General features: G+C 34.9%; 2 protein-coding genes across 3 annotated transcripts; one reads left to right on the top strand and one right to left on the bottom strand.

Annotated features, from left to right (window-relative positions):
- Positions 1-5,526: 5,526 nt before the first annotated feature.
- LOC11414682 (probable ATP-dependent DNA helicase CHR12) lies at positions 5,527-14,251 on the top strand. 2 transcript variants are annotated; one of them, XM_003592401.3, is made up of 12 exons: positions 5,527-5,855; positions 6,388-6,541; positions 6,678-6,742; positions 7,517-7,705; positions 8,263-8,412; positions 9,412-9,810; positions 10,220-10,479; positions 10,622-10,840; positions 11,148-11,355; positions 11,429-11,582; positions 12,161-12,766; positions 13,362-14,251. In XM_003592401.3, exons 1-12 carry the CDS (start codon positions 5,724-5,726, stop codon positions 14,075-14,077), a joined length of 3,252 nt encoding a protein of 1,083 aa, XP_003592449.1. In that variant the 5' UTR covers positions 5,527-5,723; the 3' UTR covers positions 14,078-14,251. The 2 variants fall into 2 exon arrangements, with proteins under 2 accessions (XP_003592449.1, XP_024626308.1); XM_024770540.2 differs by lacking the exon at positions 5,527-5,855 and having other exon boundaries at positions 6,480-6,541; positions 7,500-7,705.
- Positions 14,252-15,088: 837 nt separating this feature from the next.
- On the bottom strand, positions 15,089-17,140 carry LOC11413176 (RAN GTPase-activating protein 2). The gene is made up of 2 exons (XM_039831375.1): positions 17,086-17,140; positions 15,089-16,968 (listed from the first exon to the last, which is right to left on the bottom strand). Exons 1-2 carry the CDS (start codon positions 17,138-17,140, stop codon positions 15,356-15,358), a joined length of 1,668 nt encoding a protein of 555 aa, XP_039687309.1. The 3' UTR covers positions 15,089-15,355.
- Between the last annotated feature and the right edge of the window lie 825 nt (positions 17,141-17,965).

Raw genomic sequence — 17,965 nt, 5'->3', positions numbered from 1 at the left:
CATGCATATTATTTGAATATGGGTAGGCGTATTTTTACGTCCAAACACAGTGCAAATGCTAATATTTAAGTATCTTCGTCCTGTCAAGCCAAAGACTCCGTCTCTTGACTCTCCAGACAAAGAAACTTAAATAGGGGCAGCTGTTATACCCTGTTTTTGGACCTAAAAATACTGGGTCCAATTTCATTTCAAACTTTGTCAATTGTCAAATTTCAACTGCACAGTTCAAATTGTCTCTGCCTCGCAGTATTTTCAATCACAATTTTACCTATGTTTTTCTTGCATAAAACCTTTTGAAATGTCTTTACTTGTCTTGTAAGTCATTCGAAAGTGTCTCTGAATCATTGCGTTGCTTTTTCTACAGTTTATTTCAAAATTTGCAAAAAGTCATACAGAAGGGTATTTTGGTCATTTCCTGCAGTGGGACCCATTTTCATCCTTGTGACTGTCTCTGAGTCTTTTCAGATTATGTTTTAACATTTCAGCAGTAAACCTTGCTAATTTCATTTCAAACTTGCGTCTGAGTCAGTGTCAAGTCTGTTTGAGTCAGTTTAGGTCGTTTTTAGCCCTAAGGGCATTTTGGTCATTTCACACGAAATTTTGGCATGGGGAGGTTACTTTGAAGTACCTCATTTAGGCCATTGGTTCGTTTTAGTCCGTTTTGTCAGTTTTATTTGTTGTTTCACTTTACGTTTGGTCAAATTACGTTTTTTATTCAAATTTTATTTTATTGCATTTTGGTCCCTCAATTGAGGTCCCAAAATTGCATTTTTGTCCAAACTTTTTTTATTTCATTTCAAGCTTTTTTTAATTTTGCAGTTTAGTCCTCAATTTCTCTGTTTTTGCAGAAAGGTCCAGAATCCATTTTAAGTCCAAGCTGCGCCATTTTCATACAAATCCAGGTGTCACTATCCTATTGGTTCCAATGCACACATGTCAAGCTATAAAAGGTGTACAGTGCCACACGTTTTTCCATTCATCACACGCCAACTCATAAACACAAATTCAATTTTCTGTTTCCAGTAACTGAATCAAAACAGAAAAAGTTTCTCAGATTCACCAAGAACAAAACCCTAACCGTTTTCCAGAAACCAAAAAAAATCATCAAAATTCATTGAATTTTCCATTGATTCTCAGAGATTCCTGAGGAATCAGCATCATAGAACCAATTCCTCTGCAATTCAAGCGCAGCTCCGTCACCGTTTGGCAACGAATCCAGGCGCGATCACAGAGATAACAGCGAGAAGAAGAGGGAAAGAAAACGAAGAAGATTGAACCGGTGGAGAAGAAGAAGAAGGTGAATCAGTGAAGAAACACCGTGTGGTTTCCAGTTTCAAAGCAACAAAGTCACAAAAGAACCAGATCAAAGTTTCCAGAAGCTCTTCCTACAGAGTCTCCGAATCGAAAATCACAGGTAAACAACTTCAACATCATTTTCTTTGAAAAAGCATGAATCAGTGAAGTAAAACAAACCGAATCCAAAGATTTCCAGAATTCAAAGCCAAGGCCGTAACCGTAAACACAAAACCTAGATCCATAAGGATCTAAGTTTTGAAAACAAGAACAAGCTCTAGAGAGGCAATGAACGACGAAACGATGTAGATCCGTAAAGATCTAAACGTTTTCTTTCAAAAAAGATCAAAATCAGTTTCAAAACCGTACGGAGTTTTTTTCCGATCTACGTCGTTTCAAGATTCGTTTGAAAAAACCAGTGCCAGAATCATACTTAGAATAAGAAGACGAATCAGAAAATGTAGGAATCTTAGAATTCTGGAAATTTCTTTGCCGGAACCCTAGGAGGTTCATCGGAGAAGATGAAGTTTCCGGTCACCTTCATCTTCTCCGGCGACATAGCCAGAAACCGGTGAAGGTGAGAGAAGAGAGAAGAGTGAGTTTAGAGAGAGAAGCTCTGAGAGAAGAGAGAGAAAGAATTTGTAAAAAATGAAAAAACCGGTGCTAGCATGTTTATATAGGCAACTGAACCGGACCGGTTCAAGACCGGTCCAATCCCTTCAATCCTGAGCGTTGGATCTAGGGCTTCCCCCTCTGGATCAATCCAACGCTCCCTGTGCATCCGGATCTTTTGGTTTTTTGGGCTTGGGCTTTATTTCTTTGCTTTTTACGTTTTTGTTTATTTTTTTGCTATTTGCACCACTTTTCTTTGCTGATTGAACCCCTGTATGCTTAAAATTTTCTCTAAAAAAAATCTCCAAAAATTGTCACATGTTTCTTGATATTTCCTTAGGGTTTTTATGACATTTTTGCACATTAAGGATCTACGAAATTTTTGTATAATTAATTCATAGCATTTTAATTCTCTTTGAATTATTTGTTATGGATTCTTCTTCACACATTTGTCCTTGATGTGAGAATATGTGATAAAAGCTACTTGATGTGTTAATATGAGAGATTTGTGCCTATAATTTCATGATTGATTTGTTGTTTTGATTTGGTTCATAAGTTCTTGATTTTATGAACAAAATATGCATATTTTGAAAGATATAAAATACCAAGTTTATTCTAGAAAATATGGCATGAAACCATGCTTGCATGTTTCCAATAATTCCATGCTATAACTTGAGATAAAGAAAACTCTTTCAAAATTTGTTAAAGCATGAGAATTAGAGGCCAAGAATGCTTTAGGTTTCATACCTAAATTTTTAGGGTTTAATGTCATTTTGTTAACTTTTTGTGCCATCTTGCATGCTTTTATTTCTTAGTACTTGTTATGTTTTTTTCTTTTCACTAACAAGTTTATTTCCATGTTTCATGCATCTCATTTAGCATTCCCTCCACCTTCTTTAGCCTAGCATTTATTTTTGCAAGTTTTAATTCATTTTAGAGATGTAATTTGTCATCATTGTTTTGTAGCTTGGCAAAGGGGCCATAGAATGTATTTAGGCAATTTTTGTAATATGGACTATGGACACTATGACGCACCGACACGCACACACTCACCCTGGATGTATGCTTAGGATTGTATGCATAGATGTATGCTTAGGATTGTATGCATAGATGTATGGCTAGGATTGCATGATTAGATGAACGCTTAGTTTCGAACACTTAGATAAAAAATCAACTTTTTTCTAAAACATGCAAATAACACTTGAAAACCTTTTTGAAAATAAAATGGAGTCAAAACTCCTTATTTCCCCTTTATTTTCTTAAGTAAAATCTTCAATCAATCTTAATCCTCCTTGGACTTTATTTTTTGCAAAATGACTAATTCTACCTCACGCTTTCTAAATCTTATGCCCTTGAGGCCTCTCATTTCCTTTCTTCAAAATCTCTTTTCAAACTTAAAATCAACCAACAAAAGCAAAAAAAACCATTTTTGAGAATGAACTACGAACGGTTTTGATCCCTTAAAAGGGTACGTAGGCAATGAGTCAAAACTCATCCAAGCCGAAATAAAAATCAAATTCTACTTCTTCTCACCCCCATTCTTCACTAATCATACATTCCTTTTTACAAATAAGCAATAAAACTAAAAGCGTAGAAATAAACTTAGGATAGCGGTTCTTATGGAATACCATAATCGCTCCGGGTGCCTAACACCTTCCCGTAGCGAAAACGACCCCCGAATCTAGAAACTTTTTTAAGGGTTTTTCTCCTTTTACCCTTCCCAAGAAAAAAGAGAGATATCAACGGTCGAAAGGTTCAAGTCCAATTAGTGGCTTGGCACCCAAAAACCATGATAACAACTACCAAATCAGAAAGAAGGTAAACTTAACGGGTAAAATCATACAAAACAAAATAGGGAAGCTAAAGTCGCACAATTGAAAAATTTAAGGGGTTAAAAGTGCAACTAAGACAAACATATATGGTAAAGTAGATATCATGATTAGTAAATATGAGACGTAAAGTTTAAGCATATTTTTTAACATAAACGAACCATCTAATTGTGACTATTGATTTTGAAAATTATTCCATTTTAAGTTTTAACGCAATTGAGTTAGTATGATGTTGGCCTTAGATCTTGGAGTATACTCCTCTGAAAGTCTTAAACTCGAATCTCTTTGATGACAATTTCAATGAACTGCCTTAATTTATTGAAAAAAAAACATTATTCCATTTTTTTAATATCTTTCATTGTCACTAATAACTAATTTTGAACATTTTTATTATTGTTTTAAAAACTTCAATAGATAAAAAGAGTTTCGAGCTATAAAATTAGGAGACATGGCAGATGCTTGTGTGATAACTGATAAGTGAGTTTTTTTTTGGTGTAATGATAAGTGAGTTGTTCATCCGTATCATTATCAAATTATATTTTTATAGTTGGTTAGAGATCACAATGATACTACATTTAAAGAGTCCTTAAATGAGTTTCATATGTACATACTTTATTGATTAGAGATCACAATGATACTACACTTAAAGAGTCCTTAAATAAGTTTCATATGTACATACTTTATTGATTACTATATTACTCTAATGGTAATATACTAAAAATAGTTGTTAAATAACTCTCACCAAATGTACTTTAATGTGTGTATTTAAAAACCAAAAATAAAATTGAAGAGAGCAAAAATCACATGAGTATGCGATGATGAGATAAACTTTTATCTATTTTTTATTTTTTTTAATTTTAATTGTTGAACTCATTAGTTGTTGAAGAGAGAGTAAATCTTTATATATGTGATAGTAATTAATAGGTACCTATTTTTTTCGTTCCCCATTGGGAATTCTTAATAGGATGAAGTCATTGTTAGATATGGATGGATCCGGCATCAAGCATGGTTGGCTATATCTACACCAAATTTTCCCCTTTTTTTACATATGAAAGATGTTTATAAAACTGAAATGTTAAAGAAATCTGACGACTTATTTTGTTCCAATTAGCAATTATTAGGGTTACAAATGAACTTAGATTAATAAAACTACTAAAACTATTATTTTGGGTGAAATATTACATAATATTTAATTTTATTGGTCAAAATTTTTGACACTATTATTTACACCACGCCAAAAGATTAGTCTTAATCCCTAAAAAAAAGATTAGTCTTAAATCCATTTCTTCTATTAAGTCAAAAAGTTTTCATCGGAGATGCTCTTATATTTTTAAACCACAAACTGATTTCATGACTTAGATAATACACAAATGGTTTTAATTCAATTAGACAATGTTAGTAATCCACTTGTCAATGGCGTAACTAATAGTGAACTATTTCAAAAAAAACTTTTTTTTGACGGGTCACAGATGTAATTTTCTTTTAAATAAACAAAATAACAATTGTTATTGAAAACTCACACATATAAATAGAGAAGGGGTGTTCGAACTCCAATCTAAACATCTAACTTAACAATTTTGGTATCTACCCATTGGGTTAAGATTTGTTGAAAAAAAAAACATTGTCTTAATTACTTTAATAATCACAAAAAAAAAAATTCAAGTATAAGAAGGGTATCTGTTTACTCTAAAATGGGGACAAAAAAGTCTTTGTATCGTAAAAAAAAATAAACATTTGGTTGGTAGTATATATAAATGAAAAAAAATAAAAAATAAAATAGTTGATCCCTAAATACACAATACGAAGAGGGCGAAGAACGAAAGAAGGGTTTAGTTTTGTCTCTGGAGCACGAGAGAGTCCGTACGTAAACCCGTTTTGTAAAATTAGTTTTTTGGTGACGTTGTGAGCGTGAGATCAAGGAATTAGTTAAGAGAATTTGAAATATTGGTTAAAGAAAATACGAAAACGACACCGTTACGCGCCATATCAATGGAAGAAAAGGAACAACAACACACAAAAACACTCATTTCTGCTCTCAATTTTCTCTCTCGCGACGTTCCTCTTCCCTCTCACCTTCTCGATTCCGTTTCTTCCATCTATCGTCTCAACAACAATGTCAATGTAATGCTCCTCTTTTTCTCTTCTTGATTCTATCGATTTAACTCTCTTCAATTTCGACGAGTTCTGTTAGATTTTACTGTTTCTATGGTGAAGTGTTTTCTTGCGATTTTTAGTGCTATGGATGAAATTTAATGTGCAATTGCTCTATCGCATGCTGAAATTCGGTTGAATTTTGATGAGAGAAAGTTTCTCTGTCAGTGTAGTCTTTTGATTACAGATTTTCCACGGTTCTTGAGTTTGATTAACTAAAAAAATTATATGAAATTCGACTTGGATCTGAATCAGTTCGATTTTTTTGTTTATTGTTTTGAACTGATTTTTGTGTAAATTGAATTGACCTAGAAAGTTATGTAGAAAGATATTCTGGCATTTTATCTGTTCATTATTATAGCTTCACTCCTATCGCTTTGTTTTGCACACTCCTAGTACAGTTCTTTTATTCATAAGTTGTGTGGCGCGGTTTATGTTGGTTAGAGTTTAGAAAGTTTTGATGAGAATTATACAACAATGTTTCTGTTTTTCGTGAATCCAGGGCGATGTAGAGAGTTCCGGAGATGATTTAATAACAGATCTTGAAGATGCATTATCGAAACAACGCCCGAAATGTGCATCAGGTTTCAAGTTGGAGGAAGCAGTGGAAAGCCGTCATCAAAACCAGATTCGGCATCGGTTAAATGAGCTTCAAGGTCAATGATTTTAGTAAAAAAGAATTACCTTTATTGCATATATATTTGCTTGTTTCTATATCCACTAAATGAAAGTGATATCTTATTAAGAATCTTTACAATTTTACTGAAGAACTGTACTACTGTTTCAAACCAGAATTGCCTTCAAGCAGGGGAGAGGACCTGCAGACAAAGTGCCTGCTTGAACTTTATGGACTGAAGGTAAATATTATTCTTGAACCTTTCTTCAATGCTTAGTGTACTGTGAGTCATGTCTAACCTTGATGTTTTTCTACTCTAAATCACGTGTAACTTCCTGTTGTAGTCCATCCCACATAGTGGGAAGAGGCTTGACAGTGATTGTTGTCGTCTATCTTCCACGAATTGATAGCTGAAATTCCTTATAGTATGTCACTTAATTGTCCTTCACTTATTATAAGCTATGGCATTGTTAAGTGTACTTTTGGTAATAAGTTCTGTAATGTTATTAGAGTCCATACAAATTAGTTTCGGTTAACAAAAATACAAAACAGATAACTGTTGTCATTCTGTTTTCTTCAATTGCCTCTAAAATACGACTTAGCTTGAGTAGTATAAGTAAATGCAACACCTTTATAGCTTACTCATCATTATGTAGGGCACAGCTTAATAATTTCGGGTGGGGAAATTAGTTAATTTAAAACACAGTTTTGGTCCTTACTTTTGGCAAAACTGATTTCTTCACTTTAGATATTACCTTTTTAATCCTTCAATTTTGTGGATTTTTGCCACCAAAATTCCTCTAAATTGAGGGATAAAAAAATATAATTTAAAAAGTAATATAAAGGGGTCAAATTTGTGAAATATATAAAACAGGGAGACCAAAATAGTGAATTTGAAAAAATAGAGTTACCAAAAATTTATTTAAGCCTTAATTTTTATATTTTCTCTATTTCAACTATAACCGAGAAATGACAAGAAACATGTCCTTGTTGGCAAGGACTTCTCTTCCGGCAGTTAGCAGAGTTGCAATCAAAGGTTCGGTCTGATGTGAGTTCTGAATACTGGCTCAATGTTGAATGTGCATATCCTGACCGGAGATTGTTTGATTGGGGCATGATGAGATTACGCCGTCCATTGTATGGAGTTGGAGATCCATTTGCCATGGATGCTGATAATCAATTGAGGAAGAGGCGGGATTCTGAGGTGATTTTCTATTTTTAAACCAGAATTGCCTCCCCTCCCCACTTTTGGATTTGAACTTTGCTTTTCATAGAACATATATCATAGATTATAGTTCATATCTATAGATGCTCAGGCTTCATTGTTGCAATCAGTTTTTATCCCCTTACTGGTCAACTCCTTTAATTGATCTTAGACTTCTACATTTTTTTTATACACTCTGGCTTGAAAAATTCGATATTATCTTACTGTAAATCTAGGATCATAAACATTGTCGCAATTTGAGTGTTATTTATCAATTCTTTCTACAAATAAAGAAAAAAAAAAGGTGGCTGGTTGAAAAACACGGGCAGATAGACACATGCAAACCCATTCATACATGCATACAATTATGTAGGAACAAGGAAATGTAATTTTATACTAGTTAAGTATACACGACTTAGTGTGTAGTGGTTTAGTTTATTTTTTCCTGATACATGCATGAAGTTTATTTTTTCCTGATACATGCATGATTTTCCAATATCTGAGCATGGAATGGAATTAGTCTATACCGCCTATCTCAAATAGATCCTGAAATGCAGAGACTGTCAAGATTAGAAGAGGTGGAGAAAAATAATATAGAGACTACAAAAAGAAGGTTTTTTGCAGAAATACTAAATTCTGTCCGCGAGCTCCAGTTACAAATTCAAGCTTCTCTGAAGCGGAGAAAACAGAGGAATGATGGTATCCAGGTACTCTTCCTCTTATCTTTCATTTCGTATTGTAAAAGATGCAATCAGGGTTTTGCAAGTGTTTGTCTTGAAGTCACAACTGATCTGTTTATATACATAACAGCTAACATCAACATAGTAATTTTACACTACTCTTTATGTCTAGACTTCTATTTTAACTCTACTCTTTTGAATAATTTATTTATTATTTATGTAATTAACTTAAATTGTAACACAACTCTGACCTATCATGAACATGTGATGAGAGACTAGTTAAAGAGAGATCTCAAAGAGGAAACAAGGTGCACATCGAACATTTATACCAAGTTGTGGTTTGGACATAATGATACTAATTAGTTAAAAAATGCTAGTGATAGTGTGTATGAAGAATTTTAAGGGGAAGGTGTTAGGAAATGGAAATAGAAAAGGTGCAAGTGAGTGTTGTAGAAATAAATTTCAAGTGTGTTAATGATATGTCTAAGTTCTTTCATTAACATAGGTTATATAGAGGGTGTATGGAAGAACTTTTTTGGGCTCATTGTATGACGTAAACACTTGTGTGTGTATTTGTAAGTGTCTATGGAAATATCTTATGATAATGATATGCCCATATGTTGTTTTCAGCTTATTATCATAAGCCCCCCAAAATAGCATATAAAGACAGATTATTCAAAGCTTATAAAAAAACTTCCCTCATTTCTTCTTCGATTTTAGAAACAAATTATATATATACGATAAGCACTCTCTTAATCAATAAGCACTTAATTAAGTTGTCTACCCAAACATCTTTGTATATGGTAATGATTAATGCTGGTACTGGTAACATTGTGAAGCTCTTCCTTCTCCCCGTGGGAGTTTTTTTAATTTCCAAAATATGTTGGAGAATTTAGAAATAGATAGTGCCTCTTTCATTCCTGGACAGTTATATGTAATTTTTCATGACATTTTTTCTCTTCTTTGCTGTTTGAAAGCTAATTTGTCATTAATTGAACATTATGGATTACCATAATTTTTTTGCAGGCATGGCATGGAAGGCAAAGACAAAGGGCAACCCGGGCAGAGAAATTGAGATTTCAAGCCTTGAAGGCTGATGATCAAGAAGCTTACATGAGAATGGTGAAGGAGAGTAAGAATGAAAGATTAACTGTGCTTCTTGAAGAAACAAATAAACTACTTGTAAATTTAGGAGCAGCTGTTCAACGTCAAAAGGACTTCAAACATTCAGATGGCATTGAACCCTTGGAAGATTCCGAAGCTGATTTACCTGAGTCAGATGCTTCAAAGAATGGAATTTATAAGGAATCACCTGTTGATGATGATATAGATGCGATAGATTCTGATCACAATGATGGTGACTCTAATGATTTACTTGAAGGTCAGCGCCAATACAATTCTGCCATACATTCAATTCAGGAAAAGGTAAAGCATTTGTGAATCACTTTATTTCTTGTTATGGACAGAAATGCAATGAAGTTTGTTTCCACAATTTGTTTTCTTCTTAGATGTTTGCCATTACAGCTGTTTGGGATAGATTTAGGTATTTGGCTTATATTTGGTGTAATGCATATTGTCTTTTTAAGTGGGGTTTCCTTTACGGTAATGGTGAAGGATTGACGGTCATTCGTTATTGATACTTTTTGTTTTCTTCGTTGTTTTGCTCTAATGTATACGAGGATTCCTTATCCTTCTAATTCATTGTGGTCTTTTTGCTGTCTTTATGTGTTTCTTCTTTACTTAAGAAAAAGAAAGTAAAGAAGTTATTTTTTTCAATTGTTTCTAGATAAAAGTTGTGGTACATTGGAAATATAATAAACTTAATTGTGTACAGGTAACTGAGCAACCGTCTATACTTCAAGGTGGAGAATTAAGATCATATCAGATAGAGGGGCTCCAATGGATGCTTTCTTTGTTTAATAACAACTTAAATGGGATTTTGGCTGATGAAATGGGGCTTGGGAAAACAATTCAAACGATTTCTCTCATAGCACATCTTTTCGAATACAAAGGTGTGACTGGTCCCCACTTGATTGTTGCTCCAAAGGCAGTTCTGCCAAACTGGATCATTGAATTCTCAACGTGGGCTCCTAGGTATGTCTAGCCAGAAATTGTAAATTATTTCTTTCCCTGCTCTCCTTGTGGGGAGAAGGGATAGAAGTTAGAACTATCTCTCTGTCAATTGTGCACATCATATATGCTTTCAAATCACTTGTGCCTTTTCTTTCTGATACAGCATTAAAACTATTCTTTATGATGGACGGATGGATGAGAGAAAAGCAATAAAGGAAGAATATTCAGGAGAGGGGAAATTTAATGTTATGATTACACATTATGATCTTATAATGAGAGACAAAGCGTTTCTCAAGAAAATTAAATGGATCTACTTAATTGTAGATGAAGGTCATCGATTGAAGAATCACGAGTCTGTTCTAGCAAAAACCTTGGACAATAGGTACAATTCTACATGATGAATATTGATGATATTGATTAATATTTTTTTATAAAATAATTAATATGTTCAATTCCCCTGTAGTCTTGGTTAGATATCCTTAAGTTTATATGCAATAATGCTAAATAACCTGTGCGTACCGAACTAAAGACAAAAGGCGATGAAAGTACTGTGGGATAGCTTTCAAAACCTTGCATAGCGCAGTCAAAGTATTCAAGGCTCTGCTCAATTTATTAGCTGACCGATAGGGTGGTATTACCTTTCAGATGGTTTAGCTCTTCTCTAATTTTTGGATTTTATTCGTGTGCAGCTATCACATCCAACGAAGACTTTTGTTGACTGGTACCCCAATTCAGAACAGTTTGCAGGAATTGTGGTCCCTGCTTAATTTTCTACTTCCAAACATTTTCAACTCCGTTCAAAATTTCGAGGACTGGTTCAATGCCCCCTTTGCAGACCGAGTTGATGTCTCTCTATCAGATGAAGAACAACTATTAATCATTCGGCGTCTACATCAAGTGTGTTTCTTTCTTCTAACTTCTAAATTTCTTCCTATTTCAACATTTATTGACTTGTTTCATTCACTCTTAGGTAATCAGGCCCTTCATATTAAGAAGGAAAAAAAATGAGGTGGAAAAATTTCTTCCTGGGAAATCTCAGGTCATACTCAAATGTGATATGTCAGCCTGGCAGAAGGTTTATTATCAACAAGTTACTGACGTAGGCAGAGTTGGTTTGGACAACGGTCTGTATCTATCTTTTATTTTTTTTTGTTACCCACTTCTCCTTTTAAACTCAATCAAATGCAACTTCCCCTCAAATACTTTTTGAATATCGGAATGCCAGATGTATTTGTTTATTCTCATCGCAATCTACTTGTTCCTTTGGTGGTTAGTTTTCAAAACCCATGAAGTTTAGTTATGTTTATTACTACAGTCTAGGACTCTATATAAAAGTGGTTTCAATAAATTATGTTCAAATAATTACGACTACAAATGGACTGAAATAAATACAAATCAAATCGTACTAAAATTATATAGAAATAAGTATGATAAAATAAAATCAAGGAGAATAAAATTATATCTCTACCGTTTCTCCTACAAATATTCTTGTCAGTTGCAACTTTTTTATGAATTAGTGAACTATGCTTGTTAATTCAACATAAATTTGGTTTGCAATCACTTTTTTTTGTATCTTGCTGTCTTCACTTTGTGCCAAAAAACTACCCATATAACATTTGTTGATTTCAAGATCCTTTTATGTTAGCCTGATACATTAGAACCTGCATTAAAAACTTTTTCCTAAATTTGTATCAATTTGTAGGTACTGGAAAATCAAAAAGTCTACAGAACTTAACAATGCAACTCAGAAAGTGTTGTAACCATCCTTACCTCTTTGTGGGAGACTATGATATGTATAAATGTAAGGAGGAGATTGTCAGAGCATCAGGTAAGTTTGAACTTCTTGACCGTTTGCTCCCAAAACTTCGCAGAGCTGGTCACCGAGTCCTCCTTTTCTCACAAATGACTCGACTCATGGACACTCTCGAAGTTTATTTACGACTTCATGATTTCAAGTATCTTAGACTTGATGGCTCAACAAAAACTGAAGAAAGAGGCTCTCTACTACGGAAATTTAATGCTCCTGACTCCCCATACTTTATGTTTCTCTTAAGCACCCGGGCAGGCGGTCTTGGTTTGAACTTACAAACAGCAGATACTGTTATAATCTTCGACAGCGATTGGAACCCACAAATGGATCAACAAGCCGAGGACCGAGCACATCGTATTGGACAAAAAAAGGAAGTTCGGGTTTTCGTGTTGGTTAGTGTGGGGTCAGTTGAAGAGGTGATTTTAGAACGTGCAAAACAAAAGATGGGTATAGACGCCAAAGTCATTCAGGCAGGACTTTTCAATACAACTTCGACAGGTTTGTAGTTCTTGATACTTGCTATATCCTGGTGATATCTATCAACAGTTACTTTTTGGCTAAAGTTGGAAATAGTTTCTTTTGCAAGTGAAAACTAAGAGAGGAAGGAAGTGGGTAGGTTTATTTTATTAGTTGCTTCAAATACAAAATGAACTACCTTTTTAATTTGTATGCGATTGCTAAAGTAATATATATTTGGGATGAAGGGAGTATCATGCTGAAGTATGAAGGGAGTGGGTAGGTTTATTTTATTAGTTGCTTCAAATACAAAATTAACTACCTTTTTAATTTGTATGCAATTGCTAAAGTAATATATATTTGGGATGAAGGGAGTATCATGCTGAAGTATGATTAATCATTTTTACCAAGTTCTCCTCACAGAAACTATTGATTCTTTCTCTGATCAAATACTCTCACACTTTACTTTCCCTCACTTTCTCTCAATTCAAACAAATCAAAGGTGGGGAAAGTTTTAAACTTTTATGCGACTCTAAATTATTCATTGTAATGTGCGGATCCACCATGTCAGTGCTCCTTAGGTCATATTGCTAAATGATGAAAACTATTTGAACATGTGGTGTTCTTATTTGTGCAGCCCAGGACAGAAGAGAAATGTTGGAGGTGATTATGCGTCGAGGTTCAAGCTCACTTGGGGCAGATGTGCCTAGCGAGAGAGAAATTAACCGCCTTGCTGCTCGATCAGATGAGGAATTTTGGCTGTTCGAGAAAATGGATGAAGAGAGAAGACAAAAGGAAAACTACAGATCACGTCTCATGGAAGAGCATGAATTGCCAGAATGGGTGTATGCTCCAATTAAAAAGGATGACAAAGCCAAAGATTTCAACAGTGGTGTTACTGGAAAGCGGAAAAGAAAAGATGTGATATATGCTGATACATTGAGTGAGCTACAATGGATGCAGGCTATGGAGAATGGTGGGGACATGTCAAAGCTTTCAGCTAAAGGGAAAAGAAGAGAGTCAAGAGACCACCTCTCATCTGACAGCATAGCACAAGCCAGTGATGATACAGGGGCAGATGAAAGCATATTACAGTCGAGGGCAAAAATTGTCCCTACAGAAAACGACAGAACTTGGGAAGATAGTTTCCATGTCACTCCTTCCTCAAAGAGATTCAAGCCTGAAGGAACAAATTTCCAGAAACATGCACACGAGGATGTCAGTGGAAGTGGATTGGACCAGCCTGTTTTCTCCTGGAATATTCACAAAAAGAAGAGATCAAGCCATCTTGGTCAGGGTTCAGCATCTGAGAGTAGAGGGCATAATTCAAATGGAAGAGCAAACTGGAACTGATCTGAGTTTAAAATTATTCATGGCTGCCAGAATTTCCCACAACTATTGAACGTGAAGTTCTTGTAGTGAAAATGATGAGAAACTTGTATTATGTAATAGTTTGTTCTTCATGTATACAACATTCATAGCAACTTGAATTAATTTTAGCGAGAATATTCATTACAAATTAAATAATTGCTAGACAGATTTAATATTTTTTTTTAAATCAATTGTGATGGAAAAAAAAATCTAACAAAGTGTTTGAATTCAAGTGGTTAGTAAACTTCGGTTAAAGACAAAAGAAAAAGAGAACTAACGTGGCAACTGCCAAGGTTATTCTCCACTAAGGGATTTCTGAAAAATATGCGAGTGTTGAAAATACAAGTAATGGTTTTTATTGTTAATTGTCAAGAAGTGCATATGACTATATGAGTTATTGTTTTTATTGTTAATTGTCATTGGCTTACCGTTTTTGAAAAGAAAAATGTGCCAAAACCATTGTTTTTTGGTCATGGCCGGGGTTTGAATCCCGAATCTTTCATATTTTATGCATTGTCCCAACCAACTGAGCTAAGCTCACAAGGATGATTGTTTAATTACCGTTTCTAACACTGGAATATTTTCTTATTTAAATTTTGAACAATGTTAAAACATCCTCTCAAAAAGATGTTAGTAAAACACGACCTTTGTATTTGCTTTATATATTAAAAGTAAATCGACAACACAATGCGGTGAACACTACAATGTCAGATAGTTTTGCTTGGAGGGTATTGGTACCCAACAAAACTCAAAAATACCAACAAAAAAAAAATCAATTCATTTTTATTGTCTGTATTTTTCAATACATTTTTATTTTTATTGTAAATACAACAATAAGAACTAAGTCTTATTCCCCTGTGTAAGGTCGGCTACATAAATTAAATTATGCCATAATGTTATGACTTTATTGAAAATAATAGAATAAAATTAAACATATTCTAATCAGTTTTGGAGTATCTATTAGAATAGCTCCAATACTCGTCACAGCGATCATGTAAATTGACCAACATAACACTGAATCTGATGATAACCAGGTGTTAATACACTAATGACGACAAGATTACGATATCTAGTCCAGAGATACCCACAATGGTTAGACCACCAAAATTAAAGTATCACCAAGATACGCATAATGATTCAATATTTTGGTGAAATGATGCATCTTGACGGTTACATATGATTCTGTGAATGAATAAACTGATACTAATGTCATAAGAGTTACTTCTGCAGTAGAACCAGTAAGCTACTAACAGTTACAATTCAATCAACTACAAGGTTCTTCATTTTGGATTCCAGTGCATCCTCCACACCACCCTCTTCGTCAGATTCTTCATCACCGTCTTTTCCATCAGGGTCATTTTCATCTAATGGACCAAGCTTGTCCGGAGATTTTTCAAATATAACCATTAACTCTTTAATACCTTCATCAGAAATGAAGTTTCCGTCAATGTCCAGACGTTCAAAATCAACCTTCTGCAACACAGTGAGAGCCAATTGTTGAGCCCCGTCTCTGGTTATTCTGTTGCAACTTAGATCGATTTCCTTTAATTGTGAAAGGCCTTCTAAAGCCTTACTTATCTGGATGGCACCTTCATCTTTGAGTTCATTCTCAGAGAGGTTCAACTTGGCAAGAAACTGCTTGGCTGCAAGGCAGTTTGCTATAGCAGGAGCAGCATCAACTGTAATATTGTTTCCACTCATCTCGAGAACTTCAAGGCGAGGAGCTGATGCCTTAAGAGCATTAGCTATAGCAATTGCTCCTTCGTCTTCCAAGTTCAGGAAGCTCAGGTATATCTCTCTTAACTCTGCATTCTTGGCAAGAGCTTTACTCAGGGAAACCCCACCCTCTACACCTAACATGTTGTCTCGCAAATCAAGCTTCCTCAAATGGGTGCAATCCCCCAAAGCATCAGATAAGGCAACTCCACCTTCATCGCCTATCCTTGTGGAGGAACAACGAAAATCCTCCAAGCAAGAAGAACGCTTCACAACCTCAGCTATAGCACGTGCTCCTTCATCTCCAGTCATATTATTATGAAAATGGAGAACTTTGAGCTTCTCTGTGGAAGGAATCAACTCAGAAACTGCTTGAGCAGCTTCTTCTGAAATTCCATCATTCATAAGATAAAGCTCCTCCAAACAGCTTTGTGATTTCAAGAGAGTTCCAAATGCTCTAACACCTTTCTCACCTAAAGCATTGTCAGAAAGGTTTAAATACTTCAAGACACTGCCTTCTAGAGTAGCCGAGAATATCCTCATGACATCAAGTGCTTCTGCTTCTGGTCTTCCAGCAATAAAATCTGACAGGTCTACTTCTTTCAACTGGTCCTTGAGGGATATGAAAATCGGCTTAGCGACTTCTGCTGCTCCTAATCCAAAACTTCTGTTGCTGAAGCATATTTTAGTGAAAGAATTACCCGGCTCCTTCAGTGGACTCAAAAGTTCTTGAGCCTCCTCTGCTTCAATGAAAGCCCTTTGGCCTTTAGATATATCAAAAACAGATTCACGAGGGACAGCAGCAGCATCAGAAATCACCGCTTCTTTGACACTGTTCTTACTAGGACCCATTTTAAGAAGTTCTAGGAGGAGCTTACTGCATTCTTTGGCATAAAGCTGGACTGCAGAACCTCCATCACCATCTGGCTCTTTCTCGTAATGTAGGTTTGCCGTGGCAAAAGCCTTGTCCTCAATTCTTTTAGCATTTTCTTCAGCCTGTTTCGGGTGCAAGGTTTCATACTTTTGAGTGAAAATGGATTTCGTAGTAAGATTGTTGGTCATCTTCTCCACAAGCGTCTGTCTAGTGTTCTGACTAGGAGGCCATAATTTGATTGAGAACGGCCTGTTCTGCGAATTCAGCTCCATATCAATCAAACCTGCAAAAACGATTCATGTAAAGTTATAAGTCATCATGATTATAAGTCACACACTAAAAATAAGTCACACGCTGAAAAAGTATCTGAAAAAATACGACACATTTTCGAAGCCCTTGCCCACTTTAGATATCAAACTGAAAATGTATCTAAATTCTGAAAGGTTATCAGTCATCATGACTATAAGTAACACACCAAGAATAAGTCACACTGAAAATGTATCTAAAAAAACAAGACACATTTTCGTCACTTGTTAAGTCATCATGATTATAAGTCACATATGTAAAATGCAGCTATGGGAGGTTAGTGTTAAGGACATAATACACAGATAACAAAAATTAATTTACGAATTGGATATAAAAAACTGCTCTGAAAAGTAGCTCAAGAAATAGGAGCAACGACTATAAAAACCCATCAAATAAGTAATTGAAATAATAATTAACAGATATCATACTGTATAGGCTGAATTGATTGCAATAATAAAGTAGGGCCTGTTTTTATTTCTCAATCATAATCCGTTGTTGTTCATGTGATAATCATAGCTAAATGAAACTAAGCAAAACAACAAATAAAATATGATGGTGGAAATTGGCATAGTCACACTTCAAGATGGTGGAAAGATATTATGACCATTGATGATGGTGATGGGATGAATTGGTTTAATACGGAATTGGCTAGGAAAGTTCATAATGGTTTAGATACTTATTTTTGGAAGACTAAGTGGAGGGGTGAGGTGGCTTTTTGTAACAAATATCCAAGGCTCTTTGCTATTTCAAACCTTAAAGATGCTAAGGTAGGGGAGATAGGAGTGTTGTCCGGCACGGGATTAGATTGGCTTTTCACTTGGAGGCGAAGGTTGTTTGTTTGGGAGGAAGACCTTCTTGCAAATTTATTACTCGATCTTCAAGGTTTTGTGACTTCAAATGGGACGGATGAGTGGTGGTGGAAGCTTGAAGAGGATGGTAGGTTTTCCGTGAGTTCTTTGTATAAGAAGCTAGAG

Source organism: Medicago truncatula, chromosome 1 (assembly GCF_003473485.1).
Source record: "Medicago truncatula cultivar Jemalong A17 chromosome 1, MtrunA17r5.0-ANR, whole genome shotgun sequence".
Taxonomy (NCBI): Eukaryota; Viridiplantae; Streptophyta; class Magnoliopsida; order Fabales; family Fabaceae; genus Medicago; species Medicago truncatula.
This window is presented reverse-complemented; position numbering and strand designations above follow the sequence as displayed.